General features: G+C 38.1%; 2 protein-coding genes across 2 annotated transcripts in view; one reads left to right on the top strand and one right to left on the bottom strand.

Annotated features, from left to right (window-relative positions):
• Positions 1–1416, bottom strand: part of ROS1 (ROS proto-oncogene 1, receptor tyrosine kinase) — a gene marked incomplete at its 3' end in the record, with an annotated part of 84201 nt that extends 82785 nt beyond the window's left edge. The window contains 1 exon segment of the mRNA XM_008051461.1: positions 1294–1416. Coding sequence (XP_008049652.1) covers positions 1294–1416 — 123 coding nt within the window.
• A 17347-nt stretch (positions 1417–18763) lies between these two features.
• Positions 18764–25207, top strand: part of DCBLD1 (discoidin, CUB and LCCL domain containing 1) — a 78618-nt gene continuing 72174 nt past the window's right edge. The window contains exon 1 of the mRNA XM_021708957.1: positions 18764–18827. The gene's annotated coding sequence lies outside the window, so the exon portion shown is untranslated. The remainder of the gene's footprint in view (positions 18828–25207) is intronic.

Raw genomic sequence — 25207 nt, 5'->3', positions numbered from 1 at the left:
TATAAACATATATGTATGTTATATGTTTTATATATATGAGGAGAAAAAATATATATTATATATTTTTATATACGAGGAGAAAATACTAAAATTGAATCAGAGATTAATGGGGTGGAATTATAGTTTCTCCCCCCTTCTTATCCTTCTCTATGTCTTCTCAATCTTATAAATATTTTACAAAAATACAGATTCTCATTATAATCAGAAAAAATTAAAATCTTTTCAGGAAAGAAAATATTTAGTAGTCCCATTTTTCCATCTTTAAGTTTGAATTAAAACTTTAAATACTAAAGCACACAACTGTATATTAAAGGCAATGAAATCTTCAGCAAAGATTTATATAAAATATCAAACTTTAAGCAAAAATACTACTATACATAGAATTCTAAATAGTATTTTAAATTACAGTTCAACTTAAACCAAAAATATGTAACACAAGTTTCTTTTTTAATCTGCATAGAATTCTATTCCAATACTTTAGCATAACAACAATAATTATTATTAATATTATAATTAGCATGATAATAATATGGTATTTTCCAGTATTTTAAAAATATGACTATTTATAGTGTCATATGTACATGATCATGCTATTTCCTTTGTCTTTGGTTAGGAAAAGCACATCTTTCACTGTCTAGTGAGTATTTGGTTTTTAAAGTTGATTCAGTGACTGTTTTAAGCACAACTAAATTACAACTAGAAAGAAATAATACAATACATATGGAAAAGATGATACCCAGAAATGAGAGGAAACAAATTTCCATAACAAAAGTTTATTAATTAAAAATTACAATTGCACAGATAAAAATAAAGGTTTTACAAATACTTCTTGTTTTTAAAATACAATATTGTTTGTATTGCCTCCTTGCTTTCTATACAGTAATCCATCCACAATCTAAATACTACCATTAGTCTGGAATTAGAAGGCATTACCCTATGGCCCAACCTATTTTATGCGCCAAGACAAATAGTGATGACTTTGGAATAGATGGATTTAAATTGAAACTTTTAAGTGTGCAAAATTGATTTCATATAAGCCTCCTTTACCCAATCTCCATATCCCTCCAAAAAAAAAAATTGTATGACCAGACAACTTAAAGAAACAAAATAAACTATTTTATCTTCCGTAATTAGAAGTGCTCCTAACTTATTACAGGAAAACAATCTCTCTTGCCTTGCTGCCACTTCTCATGAGAAAACTCATAAAGAGAAAACAATTCTATCAATTATAACAAGCTGTATTCTACATGCTCTAGTTCCTGCAAAGACAAATATTAGAGCAGAAAAACTTACCAGGTTAGTTACACACAACTTCAGGCAGCTGTTTAAAACTGTACACTGTACCATAGAAATCCATATGCAGCGAAGAGTTGTAAAATTGACAAGTTTCAGAATAAGCCAGTAAATGTTCTTCATCACTTCACCAATGTTGGATTTAGATTGCCGGTCTTCTAATTTTCACCATTTTGCCATATGAATATTTTGGGCTTTATCACTTCAACTGAAAGTGAATTTTTTTTTTCATTTTGCTTTAGAATGTTAGAATATTTTGCCTTTGGAAATAATATTTAGACCTTTCTGTTTGATCTTTGATAGCTTGTAGTATTCACATAACAGCTATTTCATAACTTAGATTCCTTTGATGCCCTTAAAGAAAGTCACCCAGTGACTAAAGATTAGATCTTAGAAGAGTACTTCACATGGAAAGAAAAAAAAGTAGAAAACACAAATTGCATTCCAGCAAACATGTGACACATGCACAGTCTGAAACTGGAACATTCTGGTGGGTCATTCACCACTTTACTTCTTTGAGATAGATTTAAATCTGCAGGAAATTGGGTTTTGACCATCCATGCTTTAGCAAGCAGAACATTCTTACCATAACGAATTATCAAAAAATAGAAGCTCCCAAATAAGTGATGCAACAGAGAGGAAAAACAGAACACTTTGAAACCAAGTACATATTTTAAAATTAAATGGCATACAAAGCTGAAATTAATAAACAAATACTCTGAGGGTGAGTTAAAGACCAAAAGTTTGTTAGAGTATTTTCAGAACTTTACTACACATGAACTAAAATACTGCCTTATCGGGTCTATTAAGACAAACCTGAAAACTAGTCACCAGTGACCTAAGATATATACAAGTGCAGCTGCCTTGAGAAGAAAATATAGCACAGAATTTCAATTACACTAGCATCAAGGTCAAGTTAAAACTGAAAGCTAAAAGAAGGAATTCCAAATCTACAAGGTACACAAGTTTGTCATTCTGGATAGCAACTTTTTAGATTGCTACAGGTTAACTCTAAAGACAGATATATTTGTGGTGATGCTCTTTTTTTTTTATTTTTTTTTTTTTGAGTTGGAGTCTCACTCTGTCGCCCAGACTGGAGGGCAGTGGCCGCTCCCGGGCCACCGCAGCCTCACCTGCCGGGCTCCGGCGATCCTTCCGCCTCAGCCTTCCGAGTAGCCGGAATTACAGGCATGCGCTGCCACGCCCGGCTGATTTTTTGATTTATTGTAGAGATGAGGTCTCGCTGCCCAGGTGGGTCTCGAACCTGCGGGCTCAGGCAATCCACTCACCTCAGCCTCCCAAAGGCACGGGATTACAGGCTGAGCCACCGAGCCCGGCTAAGTGATGCTCTTTTTAATGGCAATTTAAAGTGTCAGATAAACTTCATTGTTTTCTTAAGTTACATCAAATGTGATTTAATTTTCATTTTTTTAATTTTTTAAAATTTTATTTAAAAGATGTGGGGTACAATTCAGGATTAGGTATACAAATGATCATTATACAGATAAAGTTTGGGCCTCACTTTCGTCCCCACTTCACCTGGTTTGAGATCAGGTGCCCTTATTGATGAAGTGTGGGTCCCCCCACCCCGCACACCATCATGAATTACTCAAAAGGCTGCAGATGCTGGAGAGGATGCGGGGAAAAGGGAACACTTCTACACTGTTGGTGGAAGTGTAAACGAGTACAATTTCTGTGGAAAACATTGTGGCGATTCCTTTTCTTTTTTTAATTTTAAAGATGTAGGGTACAATTCAGGATTAGGAATACAAATGGTTATCATAAAGGTAAAGTTTGGTCTTCCCTTTGGTCCCCACTTTGCCTGGTTTGAGATCAGGTACCCTTATTGAGGTTATATGGCCCCTACTCCCCCCCCTACTCCCAGCAGTGTATAGTATTATGGTAAATGTTCAGGGTCTGCTTATGAGTGAGAACATGTACTCAGTTCTTTGTTTCTGTGATAGATCAGTAAGTATTATAGGCTCTAATTCAATCCAAGTTGCTGCAAAGTCCATAATTTTGTCCTTTATGGCTGTGTAATATTCCATCATATATATGCACCACATTTTTTTAATCCAGTCCACTTTTCAACCCAATGTGATTTAACCTTTTCTTAATGACAGGTTCTCATTGTGAGTAACACATACATGAGATTTTATTTTGAGCTGAACACCTTTTAATAAATGTTGACAACCTGTGTACAACATAAAATCTCTGAAAAAGTATGAATGGATACTGACCACGGAATTGACCCCTAAAACTTATTTTCTTGAAAAAAAAAGTTCTACAGTCCATCTGTTCTTCTTTCACTGTTTGTATTCTCAAGAAGGAAATTAAAGAATATACAGCAATTCAAATTCTTAATCAGGGAATGTGGCCATCTTTCTACAAAATGCCTTTTTAAATCAGAGAATAAAATACCTCACCTAAGAGATTTTCTCACTCCAACAAAATCCATCTTTTTCATTGTAGCTACCAATGCCTTTTGCCTTATCAGCATGGATAATACTTGTAACTTTTAACTTCACTAACAAAATGAATCACCAAATACATCTGTAAAAGACTAAGTGCATTCTTTATCTCACTTGATCTAACTTTATTGGTGGAGTGTGAAAAAGAATCTTTGTGATTTCTGACTCTTATATTTATCCTGGTTTTTGGAATTTAACCAACACATACATTTGCATTTGTGCAAGATGAAGTGTGTTCAAAGACGTGTTGCAGAATTCTTCATGTCAGCAAAGGATTGAAAACAACCTAAAAGCCCAACCGTGCAATATTAACTCAATCCATTCATATAATCTTTTTCATGTAGTTTCTCCACATGGGCTTTTGGGACTTCCTCACAACATGGTGATTCCTGAGCAAACTGCCAACAGGTGGTTTGAAACTTGGGAAAATTGTCTCCACTATCAAAGCATAGCCATATTGTCTTCTATTTCCCAGTTTTAGAAACCACAGTCACTTCTGCTGCATACTATGGATGACCAGAGAGTCACAAACCTGCCCAGATTCTGGGAGAGGAAAATTAGGACCCCGTCTCTTGATATGCGAGAGGAAACGGTCTAGAAGAGCATATAGTATAGGAGACATTATTGTGCCACTTTTGAAAAATACGGTCTGCCACCATAGGCAGTCATCGTTTGCAGGGCTCTGACATGCAGAAATTTCAGTTACCTCATTAAGTAACACCAGATTCCCAACAACACATTTCAAGCTCCTGTTACCATGACATAGTAACTGTGAATCACAGTCTACAATGCAAACTTCTGGGCTACCCCTTTAGCCCCTAGATCAGAAAGTCATAGATGGGTATCATGATCAGAGAAAAGTCATGTCACTCTGAAAGTCAGATAGTGACCGTCCACTGCAGATTCGTTACTTAGTTCATGCCAGACAACAAAGCAAGTAGTGGTGCGGCCCCTTGTCTCCCAATGGTAAATTCATAGGGCAGTTTACAAAACTACATTTAGAAAAATGGATCATTGAAGGAAGGAATTGGCCAACAAATATAAAAAGAAATGAAAAGTGATAAAACTAGAAGTGAAATTTGAACTAAGTATAAATGGAGTTATACAAAAAGTTGCTAACCATAGCAGTATGAATATTGCTACTGTTTGACAGATTCTAGATATGCAGCCAGAGGAACTAAGTGAAGTGAATTTATGGACATAAATGAGGAAAGTGATTATGATGGAAAGGATAAAGGTGTCCCAAAGGAAGTCATGCTGGCAAAAAAAAAAAAAATCACATTAAACATATCTCTCAGAGATACTTCATCACACTGAAAATGCAAATCAAATGTTGAATAGCAATGTAGACTTAGAAATGAATTTGAAAGTTTGCTGAGGTATTGAAAAGAGGCTATCTCTGAATTAAGTTTTAGGATGAGAATAAGGTGACATGCAGCAATTGGAATCTTCTCCAATCGTTTTTAAAAGGGTTTTGCAGGGCTTCAGCTAGCCCATTCATTTGTCCAGTCCTGCAATGCCTTGTAAAATGAAGATTGCCTGTATAGTATGTGCTGTGGGGGTAGAGGGTTATAGTTCACAGGCAACTGTGGTTGTCTCCTCAAGAAGGAAAGAGAAAGATTTGTTATTCACAGACTACCCATATCTAATGTACCATGAGCACACATTAAAGATTCAAAAATAGATTTAAAAATAGTGATTTAAGGCCGGGCTCAGTGGCTCAGCCTGTAATCCCACACTTTGGGAGGCCGAGGTGAGTGGATTGCCTGAGCCTGCAGGTTCGAGACCCGCCTGGGCAACTTGGCGAGACATCATCTCTACAATAAATCAAAAATTTAGCCAGGCGTGGTAGCACGTGCCTGCAGTTCCAGCTACTGGAAGGCTGAGGCGGAAGGATCGCCAGAGACCAGCAGGTCGAGGATGCGGTGGCCACTGCACTCCAGTCTAGGTGACAGAGTTAGACTCCAACTCAAAAAAAAATAAAAATATATATATATATACACACACACACACACACAGTAATTTTAAAAAGTATTCTACACCAGGATTTAAAAGAATAGCACTTATGAGTCTCCAAATTCATCTGAAGTTAGGAGAGGATACCTTAAATATATAACAAGAATTCAGACTAAGCAAGTTTCTCCAAGGTGTCTTTGAACACAATTTTAGATACAAGCATTAGAATTTTATCCTAATAAACAAGATGGGAACTTCTGTATAATCTCTTACAAAAAGTCAAATGTCCCATGTGATGAATCCTGCAATTAAGAGATCACATTCTGAAACACTGGCCTTGTTCATGGGTTTCCTCAGTCAGGTGACATTATGAAAGGGGCAAATTATTCAAATGTTAAATGTTAAAATGTGTTGTTTCTAATCCTGCTTCATTGGAATGAGCTCTAAAATTGGATAGCCACAGAATATAAAGTGTACATCTTCAAACTCAACTGTCCTCTATCAGTATCATGTGACTCAATGGAAGTGAAATTGTATAGTCATCAAAAAGAGCCCCAAACATGGACCTACTACCATTATGGTCAATATTCAAGACCTAAGAATTTGCCAGGCAAGAAAATTCTTCCTCCAGCACATACTTCTACTGCCACCTCATACTGCAGGCCCACCACAGGCCAGGTCGTGGGTTATCACAGCACATAAGCGAACCTTGAAACTGGCCAAAAGATAGGTCACCAGAGCAATATGTGCTTCTCCAGAGAAATACTTGATGATATTCACCAGGGACATCACAAAATATCCCACCAGATCTTGACATCATTTAAGTTCCTTACACCCAATGCACCTCATCTTCATGCCTTAGGAAAGGTAGGACACTACAGAAGGCAAAGAACAAAAATATTAAATACATGGCATTTGAGCTTTAAAAGCCAAGGTCCCAGCCTAGAGGCACAGAAGCTGAAAACAGAAATTAAGTTCAATTTTGGTCAGCATTTGTTCATGCTATGTTAGTCACAAATTAAAACCTTACTTTAGATGAGGACCTTGGTTGTTGAAATGTACACGTGAGTTATCGACATTCTTGTTCTCTGCTTTCCTTTCTGAGGTTTGAAGATGGGAATGAGATCAATTATAGCATGTCTCTTGCTTGGTTTAATGAAAGGTAAAATCACAATGTAGTCATAATGTAAGGTCTTTTTTTTCTTTTACTCTTCTCACATATTTACCATTTATGACTACTTAGCCTGCACACAAAATCAATTAACTGTGAATACTGACTTCAGACTAAAAAAATGTCCTTCCAGGCCAGGTGCAGTGGCTCAGCCTATAATCCCAGCACTTTGGGAGGCCGAGGCAAGAGATTTACCTGAGCCCAGAGGTTTGAGACCAGCTGGGCAACTTGGTGAGACTTCATCCCTACAATAAACCACAAAAAACTAACCAGGCGTGGTGGCATGTGTCTGTAGTTCCAGCAACTTAGGATGCTGAGGCAGAAGGATCGCCTAAGCCCAGCAGGTCGAGGCTGCAGTGGCCGTGAGTGTGCCGCTGCACTCCAGCCTGAGTGACAAGAGTGAGACTCCAACTCAAAAAAAAAAAAAAAAAAAATGTCCTTCCAAAGGCACATCAAAGTTCATCTAGAAACAAGAAGAATGGGAATCTTTCAGATTTCTTTGCTTCAGAAAACTACTGCACTATTCAGGTGAGGTTCTTGTTAAATCAAGAAATTGTCCTTGAACTTCAACATTTATGGAGCACTTATCAGATGGTAGAAGATGGTGCTAGGTGCTTCAATACACTTTCTTTCTTTTGTCTCCCATATCAGGCATCTAACGTCAAAGCCTTCACCTTACCTACTCTTAAAAGAAAAAGTTAAGACAAACTAAACAGTTTATTTGAGCAAAGAATGATTTGCCTATCAGTAGCACTCAGATCCAAAAGAGCTTCAGAGACCCCACCTGATAGCATGAGCAGCTGCTCTTATAGGCCAAGCTGTGATGTAAATAGGGAAATCATCTGATTGGACTCAGCCAGGTGGTTGCTTTTTGTGGGCATGATCTCCTCAGTTGCCTGCCTGCAATTGGCTGAAGCTCAGCTGTTCGCTACAAAAGAATACTCTTATTTTTATTCTAAAGATGTGGGGTACAATTCATGGTTACATATAAAAATGGTCACTGTACAGCTAAAGTTTGGGCCTCACTTTGGTCCTCACTTCACCTAGTTTGAGATCAGGAATCCTTATTGATGAAGTGTACCCCCCTTCCCCTGGCAATTTGCCACTACTGCAAATTCCTTTCTTGTATTATTATGATAACTGTTCAGGGTTTCTCTTCAGATCGTATAAATCTTTTGCCTTTTACAAAAGTATACTCTTAAATTAAGTTTTGGTTTGTTTAATTACCAAGTTAGGTTGCAGTCTATTACAAGAAATTCAAAGAATGGAGATAGCCTCAGACCAATGACCTCCTGCTTATTTAATTTGACATCATCTCCTAGAAATAATACAATAGTTAAAACATTAGTTTATGTCCAACCCTGGCTTCACCACTTATAAGGTAAGTGATCTTGAGAATTACTTAAGTTATATCTGCCTCAATTTCTTCATCTGTAAATGGAGGCTATAATAGATTCTATCCCCAAGTTTTGATATTTGCCATTTGGTAAAGTCTTAATAAATTACTTCACATGTTTAAAAATTTTGTCATTTCAGATATTCAGGTTGTTTAGGTTAGAGGTTAAACTAGTCATGGTGATTTATTGCATGAAGAGTCCATGGTTATTGAGTGCCTACTATTTGAGCACTCAAAAACCACAAAATCAATTAAGTTTGAATACCAAGGAACTGTGAAGACAACATAGATAAAACTCATTTGGACAGGGATGGGGTGGACATGTCACAGAAGTAAAGCATGTACTAAATTATAATATGTAATAAGTACTAAAGAGAAAAAAAGACAGGTTTCTGAGGAATAGAGCAGCATCCCCAACCTATTTGGCCTCAGGGATGGGTTTTGTGGAAGACGGTTTTTTCACGGCCAGGGTGAAAGGGAAAAGGGAATGATCATCTGGCATTAGATTCTCATAAGGAGCCGCAACCTAGATACCTCGCATACGCAGTTCACCATAGGGTTCGTGCTCCCATGAGACTCAAATGCCCTGGCTGACCTGACAGAAGACGGAGCTCCCCTGGTTTGCTGCTCATCTTCTGCTGTGCCACCTGGTTCCTAACAGGGCACAGACTGGGAAGGGTTAGGGACCCCTGAAATAGAGGACTAGGTTTGCAAGTTGCTATTTTAGACATAATAACATTATGTAAACCTTGTACAATTCTGTTTATTATTAATAAGAAATTCAATTATGATTCGAATTAGAACCATGAATTAGTCTTTGCTAAGATAGCAAAGTTACCTGCTCACAAATTAAAAACAATGGCACAGTGTTCTTCTAGCTATTTATATTTAATTAAAATGCTTGTCAATATCGTCCACATAATTTCAATGAGAACACTTTGGTCATTTACAAGGAAGACCATGAGTGAGCACAGAGTGCTTTATTTTAGAAGTTCTTATTGCTATTGTAATGACAGACATACTGTTTAAATTCAGAAGAGGGAGAACTAGGAAAATATTATTTCAAGTTTAGTAGAGATCTTCGATTCTTTCATTATTCAGTTCATCTGTGTTTGCAAATATTATAACATGTATTTCAGACAGTTTCCGATTGTATGCTTTGTTACAAACAAAGAAATATCCCAATGCAAAATGGTTGCGAAACCCGAGGAGCAGGTTAGTTTGAACCTCTGGAATCAGAACGTTAGACAGAGAGTGTGGGCTCAGAGCAGAGCTGCAAGATCATCAAAGAAGCAGGCTTGCAAGCTCATTATCTGCCTGGCGAAAGACTCTCATTAAGGAAAAGAGAGTCTGCAATAGGATTTGTGATGAAGTTTGAATTCCCTAGTTTTGAATATATATGTAATTCTGAATTGTTCTGATGGTTTTACCGTGAGTTTGGGTTTGACTGAAATCATAGCCATTTCGAAACAGTCATAAGGCAGGTTCTCTTAACTTAAACTGAATAAGTACTGTCCATGTGTTCCTCAGTGGGTAACAGTTTATGAACATTACCTTGTGTCATTCTCTTAAGACTCAATAAAGTAACTGTTAGCATATTCATTTTAAGTTGAAAACATTGAGCCCCGATAAGATTTTAAGTTTCTCAGGTTCAAAACATATAAGCTACTGTAGGCGTTAATTTTGTTTTTCTAGTTGCTTTTATATCTGCCTTGAAGTCTCACTGAAATATCCTCTCCTAAGCCCTTGTTCAATTGTTTTTGAGGGGATGCCTCAATAACTGGTCCATCACAAGTCACTGATTTCACAATACAAGCAACTATGCTCTCTTCCTCACCCCACCTCCCTGCTGAATCTCTCCATCCAACTGTTCCTCTGGAAACTGAATAGTCAGAGTCTCCCAGAGGAACAACAAAGCCTGGAAATGAGCCTCAAGCTCCCAGTTATGAGTTCCATGGTATGGTGACTGCCTAGTAGTTGGTGGGACAAGCACTGCCCTCATCAGGGGTGAAAGCTTAGAGGGACAGATATACAATTTTCTGATCTCCCAAGAATTGGATTGCTGGACATCAATTTGAACTCCAGACACTCCATTCTCTATATACCTTAATGCAGCACAGGAAATGCAAACAAGGCAGTCTACTGAATCCAACTCTATTTCAGCAGACAGTGTGAACTCCATTGAGCCCCACTTAACACACTTTGGTGCCTTTTATTTACCTTAGAATAATGTCTGAAATCCCCAAAGTTGTGGTATGCAAGGTCCTCCCCAGCCTATCTGCGCAACATCTCTCTCTCTCTGACCTCCTTCTCTGTCAGCTGCAACAAGCCAGAACTCCTTCTGGTCCTTCCCATGGGCCTTCCCCCATCAATCTCCACCACCCGGAAAGCTCACCCCTCTCTCCATCTGGTTCATCCTACCCATCCCCCACATCAATTCCCTCAGGGGCACCTTTTCTAGCCCTCAACCCCCACCCCCACCCCAGACTGGGTTCAGTTTCTTAATTATCTGGCCCGGGGACTCCTTGCATGCTTTCTTTGCTTTCAGTTGGCACACTTGTAAGTATTGTTTGTTAACTCTTTGATTATTCATTGAAAGGCTGTATTCCACCTAGACTGTAAATACTCTAAGGGTGGGGGAGGTTTCACTGATGATTCCTCAAGCAACCACTGTGACTGACAGGTTCAACCATGAGATGTTTGATGATATTAAAAATTTAACCTTTTAAAAAGTTAAATTCATATAATCCAATCTAACGACCAACCAATAACACTTATTGAATAAATACATTAATAAGTCATTCACTGTGGTTTTAGGCGCTCTCTCTCTCTCTCTCTCTCTCTCTCTCTCTCTCTCTGTGTGTGTGTGTGTGTGTGTGTATGTGTGTGTGTGTGTGTGAGAGAGAGAGAGAGAAAGAGAGCGAGAGAGAGATCAGCTATTAGTGTTAACTGTTATTAAAAGAAGCTCATTAGGTTCTTCTAATTTTTTTTAAATTTCACTGGGTTTCATGGAGATTTTTCAAAGTTAAATACAATCACAAATTTCAAAAATAGGTCCTACTGGAAACACAAGTTCAGCAAGGTCCCTCGCTGCTTTGATCTTAGGTCAATTTTCTACTCATTCTTCTGTGAGACTAAACTCAGTCACCTGTTGAGCTTTCTGAATCCCTTGCAGGCAAGTTCTGCATGACTTCCTTCTGTCCCCAAGGAAGGAGTAATCAGGACCAACTTGGATTTTGTACCACCACCCCCACTCCCTCCCTGAGCATCAAGATGGACAGTGGTGACCAGAAGTCAGTCTTCGTTCTTCCCTTGTGAAATGAATTTAACCATTTAAGACTGACTGGTTCTCTCACCTAGGAACGCCTCTCGGGAAACCAGAAGCACCTCTTCCAAACTCCCCTAACATTCAGACAGAACTCCACAGAACTCCTCTGATTGAAGCACAGGGAAAAACACACACACACACACACACACATAGTGGTATAGTGGTGCCAGTTCTGAGGTGTCTGAGTTAATGCTCCACGAAGGCCCTTTAAAAATATTCCATTTATTTCCTCCTATAGATTCACCAACTCAGAGGCTTTGGATGAGGAGAATATTAAGGGAGGAAAACGCCTGGGAGAGAGGGAAAAGGCAATGATAGGAGCTTAACAAATATTGCATAGAATTCTGTCCCCACTCCCAAAAGCTTGCAGTTACAAAGTACTTGGTGTTTTCATCTCAAGCAAGTATTTATCTGGCCATCCCTGTGTGACAGTCCTGTGGTTATCCACACAACAGAGGCACTGGCTTCCAGGATTATGAAGCCCAAGAATATAAAGGTGATTTGATGCCATAGATGAAAATAGGAACTAACTAAAAGCAGGCAACTGAAACAGCTTTCTACTAACACATAAAACCTTTGCTAATTGTACCTGCTTTGGAGTACGAGAGAAGTGATTGCATTTTATTTATTTATTTTTATTTTTATTTTTTAAAATTTTTATTATAAAGATGTGGAGTACAATTCAGGATTAGGTATACAAACATTGATCATGCAGGTACCCTGTTGATGAGGCATGCCCCTTCCTCCCCTAGCAGTTTCTGAAAGAACTAGAAATTGGCCTTCCATATGACCCAGCTATTCCCCTATTGGGAATATACCTGGAGGAACTCAAATTATTCTACAAAGAAGATACCTGCACACATATGTTTGCTGCAGCTCTATTTACAATAGCAAAAACATGGAACAAACCATGTTGTCCATCGAAGCTGGACTGGATAAAAAAAGTGTGGTACATATACACAAAGGAATATTATGCAGCCATAAAGTGATTGCATTTTAAATAGAGGGCAAAAGATAGTGGTATGGATCATAAAATAAAAGAATGCCTGCCTAGTGGCTGATCAGAAGAAAACAGTGAAGAAAGAACAAGTGGTGGTGAGAATAAAGGAGCTGGTCAACCAGGAAGAGGATTCTTGAGAACATCACGCCCTGTCCATCAACCCACTGCAGGAGTGGCTTGAGATCCAGGCACCCAAAGCCCTAACTCGTCCATAGCGCTTAGGATGGACAGTTCTCTCTGTAAGAGTGTGCGGACGTGAGTTGCTGATAAATAACAGCTCTGTGGAACTCACCAGCACCGGCAGACAGAAGCCCAAGATGCCTGAGAAGAGAAGCATTCTGTCCTTCACACAGACTCAGTGCTTGGTCAGTACCTGGCACACTAGGGAACAGCAACAACAGGCAAAGTAGGATAGGGCATGCATACACAACAGCCACAATCATCCGACCTTGGGATGCCAACCGGATCACGCATGATCCCCACTCTTTATTCCTTGCAACTCAATTCAGTGAGTACAACTATTAAACCCATCTCACAGGTGAGGAAACTGAAGCTTGAGCAGATAAGTGATAGAGTCAGGAGTCAAACCCAGATATATACGATACTAAATCTCCAAATCTCCATACAGACCAAAGTTGGATCTGAAGTTGAGGGCTTCCTTAGTCTCTTTAATTGTAATTGTAATTGTAATTTTAAAGATGTTGGGTACAATTCAGGGCTGGGTACATAAGTGGTCATAATATAGATAATGTTTGGGTACCCTTGTTGATGTTATGTGTCCCACTACTGTCAATATCTTTCTTTAGTCTCTTAAGTCATTTCCAAGTGAATTGATTCTACAGTTTATAAACCTGAAAGGAGTTAATCATGGAAACTTTGACACATAAATTTGTTTTTCACATATTTGCTTCCTATATATTATCCAGTTGCTTATAACCTGCTGCAGGGAGAACATGACGCCAAGAGTCTATGCACTTTCTTAAAAAACAGCTTTACTGAGATAAATACCATAGAACATACCATAGAACATACCATAGAACTCACCTATTTAAAGTGTGCTGTTCAGTGGCTTTTAGTATATCAGAGAGTTGTGCAACCAGGACCACTATCTAATTCCAGAACAATTTCATCACCCAAAAAGAAACCCCTAATCATTACCAGTCACCCCTCCCTCCAGACCCTGGCAATCACTAATCTACTCTCTGTCTTGAAGGATATGTCGACTCTGGATATCTCATATACATGAATCATATAATATATGGGCCTTTGTGTCTGCCATCTTCAGTTAGCATAATGTCTTTAGGGTTTATCCATGTTATAGCATCAGTCGGTACTTCATGTTATTGCTGAACAATATTCTATTGTATGAATATGCCGCATATTCTTTATCTACCCAGCAGTTGGTGAACATTTTGGTTGTTCTCATTTTGAGGCTATAATAAATAATGTGGGTAATAACATTGAATCTATTTACTTTTAATTCATCAAACTCTCCTTTTGCCCTAAAGAGGTTTCTGTGAGCTCCCATAAGTCTGCAACAAAGTACTAGAAAGAAAGAAGCCTAAAATCCTTGGGCAAGACAGCAATATATGTGTCACACTTACAGTGATCAACTCTGGCCAGTTTCCTCAGAACTTTCCTCAGCGTTAGCACTGAAAGTTCTGAGTCCTAGGAAAACTTGTAGTCTCAGAAAAAATTTAGACAGCTGGTCATCCTAGACTGAGACTTAGCTCGAAAGGCAATTCTTGAAAATCTGCTTCTGAGATTAGTTGTGTGGTTTAAAGAAACTGATTTACACAGTAACTATCATTTTACGTAGTTTCATTTGGTAGAAAACAATTTTTCAAATTCTCACTTAATAAGTAATGCTTAAAATGTTCATATATTCACTTAAGAGTTACAATTTATGACTGTTTGCCTTGGATACTTTTTAGGTGGAATACTAGTTGCTTATTAAAAGACTTGCTAAAAAGCTGAAAAACCTCATGTCCACAGGGTGGCAGTGTGACACAGAGTGGAAGTATGACAAACCCCAACAACTGAAAAGCTAAACTAATCAAAACTCATCTTTTGTTTGAACTATGTGATTTGATGGGAAAATGAGTAAGACTAATCAGCTACTTGTAGAGCAGTAGCTTTGTTTTATATTGGTAAACAGCTACATACAGCTAACTACCAATATCGCTGATTTAGAACAAGAAATACAAACTTGATGCCTTTTGAAAGCTTGTCTCAAAAAGAATAAATTTTTTTAAAAAGCTTTGCTAAAAAAAAATACTTCTGACAAAAGTATACAATTTTAGTGACGTTTAATATTTTGAGACATTTTTCCACAATAAAAATATAGGTTACAAAGAAATTCACATGAGTGACAGGAACATCATAAGGATAATCTCAATTCTTTATTTTTTAAAGTTAATTTTTAACTAACTTCAATAATTGACTTGATTTATTTATTTATTTTTGAGTTGAAGTCTCACTCTGTTGCCCAGACTGGAGTGCAGTGACTGCTCCTAGCCACCGCAGCCTCGAACTGCTGGGTTCCGGCGATCCTTCCGCCTCAGCCTTCCAAGTAGCTGGAATTACAGGCATGTGCTACCATGCCCAGCTGATTTTTTTATTTATTGTAGAGATGAGGTCTCGCTGCCCAGGCGGGTCTCGAACCCCTGGGCTCAGGCAATCCACTCACCTCAGCCTCCCAAAGGCGCGGGATTACAGGCTGAGCCACCGAGCCCAGCTAATACTTGACTTTTAGAATAAATCATTTCTACCTGCTTTAACCTCAATCTCAATAATTGAGTGTGTTAAAATTCTTAGTATGAGAAAGTATAATTCTAGTACAACCTCTCTTTGAATGCTGGACCCACTTTTACAAACTTTTTGGCAGATATCTACCCTCAGAGAAATGGGTGCAAAAACAACTTTAATGTATACTGGTTCCATTAATATAAGCCCAGTGTTTGCAAGCCTGATATTCATTTTATATATTTTTCCTATTCTTAGAAAATAGAGTCTAGAAGAAAATGTATATTTTTTCCTGCAAACAGCAATAGGAATTGGAATTCCAACAGCAACTTGAATTTAGAAGCTATTTTACTTTGTTCGCATCATGAAAGGTAAGGAAAAATGTATGCACCAGCAATTTACATGATCAAAAAGACAACACTGAATTCTCTCAGAAAAACATCTTCTCTGTTACGGTTTGTAACTGGCACCCTAGGTCATCTTCCACCATCTGTTAATAATGAGACACTATAGACTCAGCTACTGAGTAAAGATAATTTCACAGAAGAAAGATAAATACAGACTAAATATGAACCTAGTGACATATTCATGTTTCCCTCCTTTTTCATGTCAAATCATGATGCCCATGGAATAAAAAAAGCAATATGGTCTCTCAGGGCACTTCATGCTATAATCTGTTTTCTTCTGAAGTCTTTGGTCCGATCTTAGTTGTGTTTCTCTTGGCCCTGTCGATTTAGACATTTATCATGGCATTGCTGAAATGCAAGCACATAGACAGTGAAAATCTAATCTGGGGGAGACTAAGATGGCACATTTTGTACACTGTTCTGACTTTTGTTTTGACATTCTAAATGCTTACTTCTGCCACTATTCTAAACAGTCACTGAATAATAACAATTTTATTGAACTGAGTTGTTTTCGTTCGTTTGTAATATTAACAAATGCCATGCAGGACTGCAATTCACTTGCTACAGAGGATCTTTGAGGTATAAAATACATATCTAGGATTGTGAAAGCTACTGTATCAGTCTGGATTACATTTTCCATTCTCTAAATAGTATTGTCCGATATGTGTGAACTGATCTGTCCCTAATTAGTTAATATTATTACTCTCCCACAAGAGACCAGGGACTACCCACTTAGAAAGTTTCCTAATACATTCCGAAGTTTATACAACTTCCTGTTTGATAGAATAGTCATACAAACACTCTTCTGAGATGAATGATACTTTTGAGAACTATGTCTTTGATGTTTCTCTTAAGAATGACTGCACACCTTTATAACAGATTTCAAAGACCCATGCAGATGACATGCCTGTTGTTGGTTGCTCTGGAATACACCACCAGTTTTCTAAGCTCATTAAAATTTGTCCCCAGGAAATTCCTCTGGAGCAACCTGTATTGATCTCTGAGAATCTACTATCATTGAGGGCATTTGGTGGTGGCAATCGTAATAGCTACCACTTATTGAACTCCTTGTTACCAAGGCTAGCCACCTAATCCTTACAATACTGCAGAGTGGTTTTTATATACAGGTTCAGACGAGAAAACTGAGACTGGAAATTCCAGTGATCTACTCAGTACAGAGCAGGGTTTGAACCTGGGCCTGATGTTGACACTGACCTTTTTCTATCACAGCATCCTGCTGTCCTGGAGCTCTTTACACAAGGAAGAACAGGGGCTCGTATATGGGAAATGCCTATGTGGGCTACCCCAAGAAGCAGCATGATAGTGGCACAGGTCCTTCCTCAAATTAGAAAGCTAGAGAGCTGTAGCCCCAGTCCTAGAACTACTGAGTCATAATACTTGACCTTCATCAAAATGTCATCATTGTTTTTTACTGTAGATATCCTTGACTCTTATCCTTCTCTAACCCTGCCCTATTTCAAGACTTTTTCTGCTTTGTTCATTTCTACATTGTTAGAAATTTCCATACATCTATTACTTTTATAATTTTTAAGGGCAATGAAGGTACAATTTTTAAAATGTTGCAAAAAGGTTGTTCAAAATCAACATTATAGTAGTATTTGACAGTTTGGTTTTTGTTTTTTTGAGTTGAAGTCTCACTCTTTCTCCCAGACTGTAGTGCAGTGGCACGCTCACGGCCACTGTAGCCTCGACCTGCTGGGCTCAGGCAATCCTACCACGCCCAGCTAATTTTTTGATTTATTGTAGAGATGAGGTCTCACCAAGTTGCCCAGGCTGATCTCAAATCCCCGGGCTCAGGCAATCCTCTCACCTTGGCCTCCCAAAGAGCTGGGATCATAGGTATGAGCCACTGAGCCCAGCCCTGTGTTTGACAGTTTTAAGTGTAGTATATATTACTGTATACTGAGAGAAGATGAAATTGAATTGTGGGCTTTCTGAGCAGTCTGAAGGATTATTACACTGTGGTCCAAATATCCCTCCTACCATGACCTGTCTTATCTATACCCAATTAAACAAAACTGGTAGTTAGGAAACCTATAGTCAGCTAAGGCACATAGAAAGTCAAGTGAAAATTAGACTAGTTTCATTTGTTATGAAAACAAATATGTTCATAGATAGAAAGTAAATAGAAATAAACATTGTTCACAACCGTGAAAGGTAACCCTGGGTGATCCAATTGAGAGCTGTGACAGCTCTCATGGAATCAAGGTACTTCTAGGAGTAGTAAGTGTGGTCAGTGTATGCTGCTGGTTACACGTGCTCTGGCAGTTTGTGACTGAGCCCGCTCACTTCATCCCATCCTTGATTCTGACATCAGGGTGAGTCAGGAATAGGATGAAACCCAAGTCTGTTTCACACATTAGTTAAAAATAAGGACACAAGGAAATTCACTAACTTGTTTTTTAACACTCTAAAGTGGCCCCGTGTAAAATTAGCTTATGTCAAATTATCATATGCCCCAGACACTAATTGTGTGACGGTGGGCAAGTCACTTAACATCTCTGGTATTTCCTCCTCCAGAAGTGAAAGGGCTGGAATGGTTAATTGTGTGTTCTCTTCTAGAGCTAACATTCTAGGATTTTTTTTAAAAAATAACATATGTAAGTTTTATTTCTCAACATAAGCTCCATCAAAAAGACACTTTATAAGAGATGCTATCAGCCCATTAGTCTACTCCGAAATAACTGGGGTTTCTGGGAATGTAACCATGTCGATGCAGTTTTTTTATACTATTAACTGAAAAAAAGTGGGTTCCCTTTACAGACCTCTTAACACTATGAAACAAAATGAAGTCCAAAAGAGCTGAATCAGAACTGTAAGGTGCATACCTATCATTTCCTATTGAAACTCTTACAAAATTGCCCTGTTCGTATGAGAGGAATGAGCAGGAGCATGGTCTAAGTGTGGACGGATTCCCTGATAAAGTTTCCCAAAGCTAGCATTCTAGGATTAGAAGGTATGCTTTCAGAATCTCAATGGGCCCTCAGGTTGACTGAGATGATCAGCCCCAGAATGATCGCCAGCATTAAACCATCAATGGTAAAGCCATCTCTGCACAGTTACTGCTCCACACTGTCACTTCCTGCCCACTCTTATTTTCTGATCCCACATTTCAGCACCTTCTGTCCACCCTTTCCCTCTTCCAGCCCTCCTCCCTACAGTGGAATCAAATGAACAGAATATTTAGATATGAATTTATCCTGGCTTACCAAAATTGACTAATTTTACGTTAGCACAAGATGTCACTAGCCCTTGTGCAAACCACTATGTTTATACAAAATAAGAAAAATCTTTCTATACATCTGAAAATGTGTTTTTACCTCATTGAAATGGGTAAAAGTGACCCTAGAACTATACATTTTTGAATTGCAAAGGCTCTCATGTATAAGATTTTATTTAATATCCCTGATAAGTTTGAGAAGTAGGTTTCATTATCTCTCTATTATAGATAAGGACTCCAGCATTGACAAATAAAGCAATTTGATTGAGAACTCATAATTAATAATTATGTAAGCAGATCCAGATCTATTAAATCAAGATCTCCCAGGATAAAGCCTTGAAATATAAAAACCTACCTCTAATTTTAATTTCTGAGGCAATTTACTTCAGGCTTATATAAATCAACTTTATGACTTTTTTGACAAAAATGACCTCACTCCAAATCACTCCAAGAATTGTAACTAGGCTGTTAATGTTTAGCTGCTTGGAGATTCCATAGGTGTTTTCTGTTTGGGCTTTTACTATCTTCCCATAGTTCCATGCCCAGAGAAGATATTCAACAGTACTTTTCTTTTCTTTCTTTCTTTTTTTTTTACTTTTTGTAGAGACAAGTTCTCACAATGTTGCCCAAGCTGGTCTCGAACTTCTTGGCTCAAGCGATCTTTCTGCCTCAGCCTCCCTAAATGCTGGGATTACAGAAGTGAGCCACCACACATGGCTCAAAAACACTTTTTAAAAGAATGGATGGGTGAAAAGATGGATGGATGGATGAATGGCTGCACTAACCAAACATCAAATGAGTGAATGAACTAACGAATGAACTTAGAACTATTTGTCTTTTCAATTACTGGTGAAAAATATTGCAACATTCTTATTAGAGACTTTTATCTATACTTAGTAAGCACTCTTATCCATTGACAATTAAAAATATAAAATTGAAAATGATTCTTAATTAAAAATATAAAATTGAAAATGATTCTTCTACTTACTTTCACCCAACCCCATTTGATATGCCAACAGTTTTGGTTGCAAATCAACAGAGGTCAATTACCTACCTCTTTAATGTACTTCAAAGTATAAAATGACAAATTATTAAGCTTTTTATTTATTCAGGACCCAAAGAACTTGGCAATAACCATCCCCAAACAGCTACTACTTTCACCAAAGTAGTGCCTATACGACTTTGCCTAGTGCCTATACTAGCTGACTTTTTTCCTACAAAGAAGAGAAAAAATAGAAAAGTAATTTATTCTAGAATTATTCAAAGTAAAAAGGTACAGGTAGTGCAAAAGCAAGTTTCCACTGAATATATAACAAGTTGGGGTCATGCTGGATTGAGTGAGGAAGACTGTGGGAATCAAGAAAAACAAATCTAACTAGCACTACTTGTAAAAAAAAAAATTGAGTCTAAAATGCATCAGGTCTAACGCTGTAAAGTGATTCCTCAAAGTCCCTATTATTATTTTACATATATTAAATCAAGTTTTATCTGCATTTAATAATTTCAATTGTATGATGGCCAATATAGTAATGATATAATGCTTATATTTAAATATAAGCATTATATCATTACTATATTGGCAAAAATCAAAGCTCAGTTTTAGAAGTTCTGGAGGAATACATACAAAGTATAACAATACACACAAAATGGTTATCTGAGGAGGGTGAGCTGAGGAAAGAGAATTTTAAAAGATAGAAAACTAACCCTGTCTTATACTTCTGAAGCATTTTACTTTTTTACAATAATCACATATTGCATTTTAAGCAGAAAAATAATTTTTAAAAAGTTGTTTATGTCCAGCTTCTGGAGTTTATCTGACAAAGAATTCCCAGCAGATTTCTACTCTGTATTATAAAGATGTCTACACTTATTCATATCAATTCTTTCTGATTCAGTGTGCATGAAGAGCTGAGCATCTGAGTGAATATGGTAATGCCAGAGATTAGATGTGTGTTTTCTAACACACTGGAAGATATGTGCTCCAATGATATTGGAAGCATTATCACCAGCCAAGGTTTTCAAACACAATCACAGTTTCCACAAACTGGAACTGAAGAAAAGTTAAAAGGCATTATTATCGTTCTAATTTCTTAAAAAGAATATTTGCAAACCCAGCTATGCATGCAATATAACTGTGTTACAGATTACTATTTAACTACGTTTCTCCTTTTCAAGGTCTACAATTGCACAATATAAAATATACATATTGCAAATTCACATCATTCTATAAAGCAATAGAGCATTCAGGATAACAGTTTAAGTTGAAGATACTTCTTTGTTTAAAACACCTACATGTTTAATTGGCTTTAGAAAATACCTCAGGGGTATACAAAACCCATAATAACGAACTTGGCTTTATTACTCAGCTAACTACAGAGAGGAATAAGGAGCACACTTTTAGGAGAGTATAAAAAGTAGACTTTGCAAATGTACAATTCTTTTAAATTGGTAATATTAAATAATACCTCATTTATCAAATAAGACTGGGGAATTAGGTGTGGCACATTGATGATTTCTCAAATAGCCGAAGTTAACCATTTCAGAGGTCTTTTCCTTAAATGACAATCTTTTGAAAATGTATTAGAAGTTGTCTCACTTAATGAGTGGAATATATTGAACAGAAATTCCCTTGATCCTGAGGCTGGGGATATTGGTTATTGCACTGGACAAAGCCTTTCAGGATAACTAGGGTTTTAAGTGCTGCTTGGCCCCCTGCTACCTTCTTTGCTGACCATTGTTCCCAGCATGCTTGCGGCACCACCCTTTTCATTTTTTCTTCTAGAATACCCCACCCTTGTAACATAGTAATAATTGAACATCTCCAGCAAAAACCTGATAAGCAAGTTTGTTTAATCTGTGAATTTATTCATTTTTTTTCTTATTTATTTATTTATTTTGAGTTGGAGTCTCACTCCATTGCCCAGGCTACAGTGTAGTGGCACACTCACGGTCACCCCAGCATCGACCTGCTGAAGTCCAGAGATCCTTCCACCTCAGCCTTCCAAGTAGCTGGAACTACAGGCGTGCACTACCCCGTCTGGCTAATTTTTTATTTATTGCAGAGACTCACCAAGTTGCCCAGGTTGGTCTCAAACCTGCGGACTCAGGTAATCCACTTGCCTCTGCCTCCCAAAGTTCTGGAATTACAAGCTGAGCCACCTAACCTGGCCTGTAAACTCATTTTTACATACAAACCTTAGTCAATAACAGCTTTGTCCCCCTCTGGTGGTGAGAACAGCTCCTTTACTCTTTGCCTTAGTATGTTAGGGTGTTTTGTTTTGTTTTGTTTTGTTTTGTTTGCTAAGTCTGAACTGTACCTTGATCTAGGTAGGTAAGATAGTAGGAAAATTGGTTGGCGAATAATAAGAACACAGTTTTATTCACATGCCTCTGAAAGCTGTTTCCAAGAGATGCTCCCAACAAATAGCACCACTTCTCTTACACATTGATGAGCAATTTGAGCAAGAAAGTAAGAATGGAAGCCATTACTAATTAAGCTCAGCTGAAGTGTGGAATCCAGCTGGACCTACTGGCAAAACCACAGAATTAGGAAGATTTGCCTATTCAATCCAAGCAGCCTGAACCCAAGCAGGTCCACACAATGGACCCATGAGCTATATGTGCTTCACATGTCTTTCCAAATTTACTAATCCTTCTCAGCTGATGTTCATATTAAATCTGCCCAGCTTTCAATTCCATATAACCAGCCTTCCCTTTCTTCTTCACACTCCCTTTTTTTAATAATTCCAGGTGCCAGGGTTGAGCTAATCATACTCATTCAAGACATAACATCATCAAGGATTCATACACGAGCCCTTTTTCTTACTTATATACTATTTATATACAACTACTGCTCTCTTTCCCACTACAGGAAATAGCTATAATGTTGTAATGTGATGTATGTTTTCTTGAATTTGTAAGCACCCTTGTAAAAAAAAAAAAAAGCCAGTATTGTCATTTGTGTGGGTTCAAATTTTAAACTCTTACATAAAATTATATACAGAGAGTTCCAGTAAGATGGCAACAGCATAGGTGGACTTGTGAGATTCTCTGAACGTGAGTTGCTAAAAAGACTCTTACTTTTCTTCCCCCACCCCCCAGCCCACCACAAGCCTCACTGGTCCAAGGCCCAGAGACCTTTGGTCCTACGCAGGGCCAGATATTGTGGCACCCGGCTGCTGCTGCTCCACTATATGTGTAACTCCCGTCCGTGCGGGAGTCTCAGGTCTCGGCTCCCTCCCTGGCTACATCCTCTTGCCCAACACCCAGCACCAAGCCTCTGGTCACCCAGGGAGGCTCTGGGCGCCCACCCCTCAGAGATACCGGTCCCATTTCTGGCTGAAGTACCCTGTGAGGGACCCAAGGCCACCCGCACCTGCTAGTTGGTATTTATGTCTGTTTTCCCTCTTACTCTTCTCTCTTTCTAACTTCCTATTGATCCCCCCTTCCTCCATTATTTTCCTCTTTTGTACCTCCTTTTGATCCAGGGACCAACCTACATCCTGCTGCACAGACAGATTGTAAGGCAGTGGGAAATAGGTTCCAGTGTGCTCATACACCTGTTGGTGGATGCTGGAATCAGCATATAGATTCTGAATCACAGTTTCCCCCTCAATTAAACCTCAAAACTGCAAAAAGTACAGCCTGCAGACCACACTCCAACCTCAAAAATGAACAAAGCCAGAGGACCCTCATAAGGAAGAACAGGAGTTTGCATAAGCAAAACCAAAGCAACCCCACCTTCCCTGAAAAACAGAATTTAAAGAAGGGGAGGGAAAGGGGGAGAGAGAGAAAAATCTACACAAATGAAGAAAACCCAAAAAAAGAATATGGGTCTCCCCCCAGACCCCTGGGAGAGCAGACACTGAGAAAACTGACTTTGCAATGCAAACAATGAAGAGCCCCCAGAATGACTGGTCTCAAACTACAAGCCTAGATATCAGGACATTAATGGAGAGATTGAAAAGAATTGAGGAAAGACAAGAAGAAGCTAGGAAGGACCTGATATCTGAGATAGGAGTAATAAAGAATACTGTGAATGAAGTAAATAACAAACTATACATGGAAAGCAGAATTACTCAAGCAGAAGAAAGAATCTCAGAGCTTGAGGACCAAAATATAGAACTAACCAAAATTCTTAAAAACACAGAAAATAAGCTCAAAAAGACAGAACAAAACCTTCAAGAGATGAGCAATTACTTCAAAAGACTGAACCTAAGAGTAATTTGCCTTCCTGAGGCAGAAAGGGAGACAGAGACCACACTGGAACAAACTTTCCATGAGATCATTCAAAAAAACTTATTTTATCTAATCAGTGATGCAAAAATTCAAACACAAGAGATTCAGAGAACCCCTGCAAGACAACAAATGAGAAGACAAACTCCTAGACACATAATAATTCACCTAAACAAAGTAGGCATAAAAGAAAAAATCCTAAAGGCAGCAAGAGAAAAAGGCCAGATCATTTACCATGGAAGACCAATTAGAATAGCAGCAGATTTATCTACAGAAACCCTGCAGGCTAGGAGAGCTTGGAGCCCTATCTTCAAAGTCCTAAAAGATAAGCAATTTCAACCAAGAATAACCTACCCAGGCAAGTTAAGATTCATCCGTGAGGGAGAATTGAAATCTTTCCCAGATATCCAATCCCTAAGAACTTACGCTGCCACCAAACCACCTCTATATGAAACTCTTAAGAAAGTACTAAACACGGAAGACAAGGAAAAAAGAACAACGTTCTTCACAAGAATAGAGGAAAAAGAATAAAATACACTTGAACCAACCCCAAAACCAATAGAAAGACAAAAAACCAAGTGGAAGAACAATAACTCTATAAGAACTCTATGATAGGGATGAACTCTCACATTTCAATAATTAGCCTGAATGTGAATGGACTAAATGCACCACTGAAAAGACATAGAATGGCAAAATGGATAAAATATCACTAGGCAGCAATATACTGCCTTCAAGAGACCCATCTCACTAGAAAGGACATACACAGAGTCAAAATAAGAGGATGGGAAACAAATTTTCAGGTGAATGGAACACAAAAGAAAGGAGGAGTTGTGATCCTAATTTCAGACAAAATACCAATTAAGCTCTCAAAAATTAAAAAAGATACAGAGGGCCACTACATAATGATAAAAGGTTCACTCCACCAACAAGAACTATCTATCATAAACATATATATACCCAACAT

This window comes from Carlito syrichta, unplaced genomic scaffold (genome assembly GCF_000164805.1).
Source record: "Carlito syrichta isolate Samal-C Ts95f unplaced genomic scaffold, Tarsius_syrichta-2.0.1 Scaffold65443, whole genome shotgun sequence".
NCBI classification, from domain to species: domain Eukaryota; kingdom Metazoa; phylum Chordata; class Mammalia; order Primates; family Tarsiidae; genus Carlito; species Carlito syrichta.
This window is presented reverse-complemented; position numbering and strand designations above follow the sequence as displayed.